Source organism: Temnothorax americanus, unplaced genomic scaffold, assembly GCF_048541705.1.
Source record: "Temnothorax americanus isolate GAGA-0224 unplaced genomic scaffold, ASM4854170v1 Scaffold18, whole genome shotgun sequence".
NCBI classification, from domain to species: domain Eukaryota; kingdom Metazoa; phylum Arthropoda; class Insecta; order Hymenoptera; family Formicidae; genus Temnothorax; species Temnothorax americanus.
This window is the reverse complement of record NW_027509318.1, coordinates 3713064-3721789: the sequence shown is the minus strand read 5'-3', so window position 1 is coordinate 3721789 and position 8726 is coordinate 3713064. Positions and strand designations below refer to the sequence as shown.

Genomic DNA, 8726 nt, shown 5'->3' with positions numbered 1-8726 from the left:
AGCAGAATAAACATTCCAATTTTTAATGTGATTTTGAAGTAAGAAATAATATTCGAGCTGTGCATTCGAAATCTTAACACACATAAAAGTTTATTAATAATATTCATCTTTAACAGTTTTGCTTTTATATCACTTCTCTCATGAAATAGAATAAACGCGAATGTGCTAATTTGGAAAACTTTTATATTTTTAATTAATTAGATTTTGTTGCAATATATCAATTTTGATTACATTACAATTACAATTAACTCGTAATTAGTTATTTGCTATTATTTCTATTTACATCGAGTTAGACATATGACCATGTCACCTAGATTATTGTGATGCCTATTTCGGAAAGCAAGCAATATTCTTTCACGTGCGTAGATTGCTTCACACGATAGCCAGAAGTCACGATTCCCATCTGATTCTCCCTGAGAGATCAGGAAGTGGAGACAATCGCTACAGCGTTTTAGCGAAGGCTGAATCTATCGATTCGGGACCACTTCGAATCACGACAGATCAGGGGCGCCAATTCGCGTTCCATTTCTTCCGTCAAATTTATTGTGAATCCGAACATTTCATTCACATTATTTCTGAGAAGTTGCAAAAAGATATAAGTACATACCTTGAGAATCACGCCGTTGCAACTGATGATGACTATCCGAGGCGGTGACATCGCTCGTCATCGGTACGATAGAACCTACGGAACCTAAGCTTCCTATACTGGCCATAGAGCCTATACTTCCGTGGGATCCTAAGGGTACAGTTGGAGGTACAGGTGGAGGTGCAGTTCGATCTTCTACCGGACTGCCCACCTGACTAGAACTCGACATTGAACCCCGCGAGGCGGTCTTCGTCAACATGCTCGGAGGTCGACAGTAAACCTGCGGATCGGACATTTTAATTGATGGATAGATCCCAATCGCGTAATCGCTCACGATTTCCACGCACCTGCATCTTCGCGGTGACCAAATCCGCGATGTGACGTCGATCCTCTTCCTGAGAGTCACCCATTAAGGATAGCGCGCTGTCGTTGACCTCGATAATATGCTCCCGGCCGTCCTTGCCCACCAGCAATTCAATCGCGCAGATATCCAATCCTCCAAATAATTGTGCCACATGATCGACCCATGTGCGATGTCGCTCGCTCACGGAAAGCTGTTCCAGCATAGCTGATCCGGTGTTCGATTTCCAATTGCCGCTTATGCTTTTTCGCCTATAGAAATATATTACAAGGATCGATTATTACTATTAATTATTTAATATACAAACAATGTGGCTAAATTCTTTGTAATTATTATTATTTATTAAAACTTAGTAGAGAAAACCTCCAAAAATTTGAAAGAACATGCTATCTTATTCTTTAAATTCTTTTAAGAGTTTTTTTTTAAATAAGTTCTCTGATTATTTAAATTTTTCCGGAGTTTAGTTTTCAGTTTTTGACACTTAAAATGTTATGCTCTTTTATCTTCCTATTTCAATGACTTACATGAAAGCCTTGTAATTGTTCCCGATTTTCTGCACGTGCACGTCGTACTTGGTGTCGATGTAGGGTTCCGCCGTGCAGTAAGTGTTCGCCATAGCTGCCAACGAAGCGAGATCTAGAAATTCCTGATTTGTTTCCGCACGGGCCTTGCCGGTTCCGCTGTGGGCGTGGCCCAGTTTTACCACGACAGGATATCGAGATGCACTCACCTGCAATCGGAATAGATAATTGCTCCATGAGTCGTTAAGGAATAATTAGAGGGTGCAAGCATCCTCTGTCATCTCTCTCGTTGCTACCATTCGATTATTAATCTCTGACTAACGTGATGTATATTGCCGCAATTCGCTATATGTATAATTCAAAACCTGAACAAAATCTCAATTATTGTCTGAAGTCTGAACATATTGTCTATTATATTTTTTCTGTTACAAATGACAGTGTTTTAACATGAAAAGTTATATTGATAGAAATATAAATCTATTTGAGAGAGAGAGAGAGAGAGAGAGAGAGAGAGAGAATCGTCAAAAACATATTTGTAAATAGATTTATATTTCAAATTCCATTAAAATTTTCAATATTCAAAAAGTTTTTTACTTAGTCATTTAACATCTGTAGATATAAATAAAATTAAATTAACTGAAAAACAAATTGAAGTGGTGGTACAATTTGTAAAACGTCACGAGATAAAAATTCATGACTGATGTACTATTTAAATGCAATAATGTTTTTGTAGTATTTGCCCGCGCGCGCGATAATACAATATTCCTTTATTTAGAATAATGGTAGAATAATTTACTTTCATATTTAGTATTGACCATAAAATGTTATTTGCCATAAAATTTTAAAAATTATGTTCTTATTTATGATAGTATTTTACATAAATTTAACATAATTATGCAAGAATAACATTTTACTTTAGTTTTTTCTTTAATTGTTTTAATACATTAAGCTAATCATATTCACTTTAATTCATATTAATCGAATTAGTAAAGAAGTTTAAAAGCAAGAGAGACGCGCTTCTCAGGGTATCCCGTTAGTATAGATAACTATGAAATTTCTTCATGTGATAGAAGAAAGACATAAAACGCGACAACTTAAGTGCATACATTGCTTGTTAAATCGAACTGGTATGATATTTATTAGATTCTTCGTTTATATTCTCCGTATTTTCCGTATTAATCTATCTTAGGTACTATCTATTACTCTTTACGTATCTAATTAATTATTATTTTCTCCATTGCTCGTTGAATTATTATCATACATAAAATAAAAACTGACATTAAGTATAAAGATATATGAATTTTATTAAATTTATAGTAAACGAAAGAAATTTTATATTATCATAAATTTGAATCAAATATTACATAAATAATTATTAATATAATGAATAATACACACGCATAATAATAATTAATAAAATTTATAATATTATACATATATGAAAAATATCAAGTTATACTAAACTTGAAATATGTATACATTAAATATTACTAACTAAAATATAAATTACATTTAAGTTTCCCTTAAAAATATGATTACAGATTATATTTAGATATATACTATGTGATTGCATACATCGCAGTTTTGCGCAATATAACGGTTAAATCATAAACTCGATATTCCAAATAACGAATTATTGATTTTGGCTCATCTTGCGGAGTGCTATTTCGCGTGAGCAATAATTTTTTTACTACTACGAGAACGGAATCTCTGCTAAAATAGTGCGTATCTCGCCATTAACGATCTGTTTACAAGCGGTACGGACATGAAAGAGGAAGTGGCTGTTTAGTATCTTGCTCCCATGCTAGTTGAACGGCCGTATCCGGACCCAATCTCCGGCGATATATGTAATATTGCACGTGATATGAGAGTGCTCAATCTGCTCGTGTGAGAGCGCATGTGTTCGTATCGGCATGTGGGTGTTAAAGAAGTGCTTTCTGAGCACCGGTTGAAACGCATATCGCTGCACACGTTTGAAATGAAACGGCTAAAAGTGTGATTGCGAGAAACAAATGGAAAGAGATTTGCTATAAGAGTATTAGAACGGTTAAAAATATACATATATAATTGTTGTTATTTATTTAAATATTGTTATCACTATGTCGATATTATTAGACAAAAATTGCTGAAGAGTATCGATAGAGAACTGCGTGCACGAAGGAAACAAAATTAATTGTGATTAGCGGCATGGGATATCGATGAGTGAATATTAGATGGCGAAATGTATATGCGAATATTTCGATTTCAAAAATAATCGAAGATAAAGAAAGGATAAAAAGTAAATGCAAAGATGTCTGATCGAAGGTGGCGACTGTTGCAGCGAGGAGATCTCGAAGTGATCTTGAAGCCGGCGGGCTTGACTCTAGGCAACGGATGTAGAGTGCGGTAGGTAAAAGCTCTCTTGCTGTAGCGATGGAGAACGAGAGAGATAGAGCAGTGGACGTCGATAATATAAGCGGTATTCACAGTCAGGACTTAGTAAACTTAGATGTAATGCGCGTATAAGTCTTGAGACAGGCTGAGATAATCTCATAGTGGGTTTTCAAGGTGGCCTTCAAGGTACATCGCGTTTAAATCGTTTTTTTTTTTCTTAAAGTTTTTTCTTAAAATACGGCAAATACTCTCTTGAGAATACAGCCAAAGAAGAAGACAAATAGATGCTAAATGTCAAAAGCTTGATCAAGCAAATACGCAGAACTATGAAATTGAAAATGATTTGAGGTCATCTTATTCAGAAGTGAAGTAACCTTCATGAATCATGCTGTCCGGCTCGTCTCGATTATGAATACGATCGTATGAAAGAGAGACAGGGAAGTCTTTACTAAAGCAGAATTAATATATATTTCAAAGAGTGAACCGATTATTAATAAATGAATCGTGCAATCAAACGATCTACAGAGGAAAAGAGATATCTCATAGATTGGCATAGCTTTTCAAGAAAATCATCCTCTCGTGTTTTAAATTTAGTATATTTTTTTTTTTTTAATCAAAAGAGAGAATGTATTGAGAGCTAAAAATATTATCTTGATATTTTGATTAACGAACCGATTTCCGTCAGAAAGTCACGTACGGTACATTCTTCGTCCGTAAACCGCTGCGGGAGACGGATGAATTAAATTAAATTGGAGCAATCGGAGTGACATTGATCGGAAGACAAGGACGAGTCGTGCGAGAGATGAGGAACATTTGAAAAAGGAAGAGAAGTGGAAAGGTCGAAAGATTTGTAATCGGTAGGAGCAAGAGGCGAATGCGAACGGGAGATCACAGACCATCGGACGAGGATGGTCGTGCCTCGTCGACAGAGTAACAGAGAGAAAGAACAACGAGGACGGAGAATGCCGGCATCAAAGATCAAAAGAGAGAAGGAAGCGACGAGAAAGAGAACGAACGATGGTGAACGAGTGTGTACGCCATCCACAGTGGAGAGGGAAGGAGCAAAAGAGAGACCACGAGGTAGACGGACAGGGAAAGCCCAGGGTGAGAGGGACGGGCAGAGAGCACGAGCCAGGAGTCCGACGTAAGAACGTAGGAAGGAACGAGAGCCCGGCGTGTCGCTCACGCTTGCATTGCTTTTCGAAGCTCGCGCGCGATCGGTCGCACGCTCGCGAGGTACATAACGTGCGTGGTGCAGGCTCGTGAGACGTAGACGCACACGTGGAGATAGAGAAAGGGAGAGAAAATCCCTCCATCAGTCTCGTTCTGCGCTTTTTTTCTCTCTCTCTCTTTCTCTTTCTTCCTCTCGCGATCGATGTTATCTCGCGACGAGGATCCTTCTTCGTGCGCGCGAGAAAGTGGCCGGCTCTTCGAGATCAAGATTGGATCCGCGGAAAAGCGCGAGTGCAGTTTTCTCGGCGGTATCGATCGGTTCCGCAGCTTCGATTCGGTGATTATTATGCTCGCTGATCTGTGAGATCTTGAACGCAGAGAAGAGACAGCGGGAAAAGGCGGAAGAGACTGCGCGGAAGAGTTTTACGGAGGAATCAAGAAAGGGGGGTCACCGGAGAAAGGTAATCTGTACACTGCATTGTCGGATTTCCCACTGTAATTGCAAGTACGCTTTACATTGCGATCATTCCCGTGCAATTTCCGAACGAGTGCATCGCGAATTATAAAGAAACATAATTGTTTGGTTTGAGGTTTAATTTATACGATCAAACGGGATGAAATTCATAACCATCAGATTAGGTGGAATTGAGAAATATGAAACTCTCTCTAAACTCTCTCTGCAAACAAGCGTTTGCGAAAATTTAGATATCTGACGGAATGTAATATAAGAGTATATTAGAGGATTTAACATTATTTGGAAAATACGTATAGAAATGTATTCAAATATTTTATATTTTAATATTATTTTCATCCTTATATATATTTTAATATATATTTCAATCTTGTTTTTTAACTTTTGACATTTAATTTATTTAGCTGCACAGTAGAGACATTTTACATATTTGAAATATTATAATACAAATAGTAATCGTTATTCCATTTACTGATATTACATATGATAGATATATGGATATGCTATTAAAAAGAGATATGTGTAATATTCTATGTATTAAAATTGTCATTCACAGCGCTACATATTTATTAAATTGAGAAAGAACATATCAATTTTTTTGTTAGAATTTAGCAACTTTGGGAAATATAAAAGAAGTAAGATAGATATACGAATCAAATGATTGTAGGAAGTAAAACGTGTGGCACCCAACCAGGTTGAATAAATAGAACGCTTGAATGTGTGTGGTCAAACGAGTCGATCTTATGAATGTCGGTCCATAAAGGGTTGAACGGGACTCACGTACGATAAATAGTACCCCGTAGGGAATCCACATAGTAAACATAGGAAAATACATAAGACAAATAGACGAGCGATTTTTCGATATGTTGTTGTATGTATACGAACATTCAAAGAAATTTCATTTTTATGTGTGTGATGATATAAAAATATTATATAGATTTTTAACGGTAACAACGTCAAATGCTTGTATTTTTATAATATTTATTGTATTTTTAGAAATGTTGATTGCGATAAGAATTTCACAAATAGTTGTGAACATTTTTCACACATACGGCTATTTAATAAATTTCAATTTTATTCGAAAATTGTCTTAATTAATTGTTTTAATTTTGATTTATTGCTCGTCTTAGAATAAGATATTTAAAAGAACTTAACAATGTGCAAAGAAAAATATTGCAGATGGAGTGATGCTCTTTTGAAATATATAAAATCTTTGTCGTTTAAGATCAACTTTGAGATCTACGCTGTATCTCTACGCGCGATTCATTTTGAGATCTACGCTGTATCTCTACGCGCGATTCATAATAATGACGTCATTTGCAATTACAATTTGCGATGATACGTATATATCCGTCGTATGAGTGACGATTAACACAACATCTTGGACGCGCGTTTATAGCTCGCGCCAGTTGATGAATGCTGCAAGGATCGTTTTCCTGCAATTGGTTACTAGTAAACGATTAAAAGCCCATCAGTTAGTAATAGAAGCGTAAAATAATAGAAGAAAAATGAAGGGACAACGTAATGCATTACTGCAAATTTTCCATTCGTGACAAACAACCTCTGACATATTGATAAATGATCATCGACGACTATCACGCGCATTATAGATATCAAATCTTTTTTTCGACGGATTAAAAATCGCTCATATATAATAATAACTAGCTTCGGGTTTCAGAACGTTCTTTGCGAAAATTACGATCCCCACACTCTACGCAATTACTTCGCCTGTGATAAGCTGAAATTGAATTGTGCCGTTGATGACGCTGTCGATTGGCGGCCTAAGTTTAGCCCGCTTCTGGGAAAGCAATTTCAATAAACGGGCCGTAGGAAAATATGAGAGCGCACGTTCGAGACCGCCTCTACAAGCTGGTCCCACTTCTAAGTACATATGTACCTCTCTGTTCACAACGAGTTAACGATCGATTCTCCCACGTGAGTCGTGGGTGAATATTTTCCTGGCAACGGTTCTAGCCTACCCAGCATCCGAAATAACGTATTGCCGCATTTCGTGTCTCACGAGACACGTAATATACCTAAGAAAATGCTTTAGCTGCGCCAAGGGATGAGGCATACGCGCGAATACATTTTATGTAATATACATTTCCAGGAACAATTTTAATCTCAAAAGGTACATACGTTTTAAATTATACGTATTTAACATATTCAATTTTTATATTTCTATTTCTATTAATCTGACTTTATTACAAAGCAACCATATGAACATTATTATTAAGTTGTAGTAAAAAGTATATACCTGTCTTTCACGACCGAGTTTCAAGTTAAAGTCTCTCGCGTAGCGCGATGCGTTGAGATAAATTCTCGGATGCCCGACGTGACACACTGACATATCGACCTTCGCGTATTCCGTGCAACAAGGCAACGAGTGCACCGTGCGTTAATACGCTGGAGGTTGTTCGATTGATCGAGGAACGCGCTCCGATGCGGGCTAAATAATTGCCATTTCCATTCCGGCGGTGCTATCGCGCTCTCGCGGTCGAATCTCATCGCGATTTTTCGCAGCGCGGCCGGCACTCATTGTGCGATTACGCGCGAGAGCGCGGGATAATAATTCATCGTCGTGGCGCGCCGTAAATGCGCCCGCCGTATCGCCGTGTATAATATTACGTTTATTACGCGTTACTACTCGATACACGACGGCCGGTGTGGCGCCAACCAGCCGGCCACCACGTACACGCCGCACGCACATTCGGTGCACATTCGCGGATATGGGTGCTATCGCGCCTTTGCACGTTTTATTTCCTTTCAAGGAATACGTAGACGCGGCCGAGATTCCCCCCTCGTGATCCAACGAGATTAGAACTACGGATCGAGTATTTATGGTACTTCGTGATTGCGCAGGTACGAAACGCGCAAGGAATGCTCTTCGGGGATCATCTCGGAGCTGCAATCGCGCTATGGATGCTGGCGAAATATCGCGCGCGGCAAGACTCAGGCTTGTCTTCGCGACATGGCACAGTCTCCATCCTACTTTTTCTCTAACGACTCGGCTATCGATTTCCAATAGGTCTCGATATTTATATTTTATATTCTCTTTTCACGATGTTTCATTAACTTTTACTATTCTGTTTTCCAATACCTCTTTCACGTTTTACAATTATTATTATACTTCATTACTTTTCCTATTTTATTTAATGATATTTGCGATACCAGTAAAGATCATTAAATACAAAATTTTACATAGTCTAGTTATCTGTTATTTTTTAACTTGCTGCGTTA

The 8726-nt window shown here is 37.6% G+C and overlaps 2 protein-coding genes across 5 annotated transcripts in view; one reads left to right on the top strand and one right to left on the bottom strand.

Annotated features, from left to right (window-relative positions):
• The window catches only part of Syn (synapsin), a 49902-nt gene that overhangs the window by 10115 nt on the left and 31061 nt on the right, over positions 1–8726 (bottom strand). For all 3 annotated transcript variants that reach the window (XM_077404060.1, XM_077404057.1, XM_077404059.1), the window contains exons 7-9: positions 1472–1677; positions 934–1198; positions 608–866 (exon numbers count right to left, since the gene is read on the bottom strand). In XM_077404060.1, coding sequence (XP_077260186.1) covers positions 608–866; positions 934–1198; positions 1472–1677 — 730 coding nt within the window. The remainder of the gene's footprint in view (positions 1–607; positions 867–933; positions 1199–1471; positions 1678–8726) is intronic.
• The window catches only part of Timp (Tissue inhibitor of metalloproteases), a 130741-nt gene that overhangs the window by 99528 nt on the left and 22487 nt on the right, over positions 1–8726 (top strand). Inside the window, exon 1 of one of the 2 annotated variants that reach the window (XM_077404064.1) lies at positions 5026–5475. The exons of the other annotated variant lie outside the window; for it this stretch is intronic. The gene's annotated coding sequence lies outside the window, so the exon portion shown is untranslated. Of the gene's footprint in view, positions 1–5025; positions 5476–8726 lie in introns of those variants that run through there. 2 annotated transcript variants of the gene reach the window in all.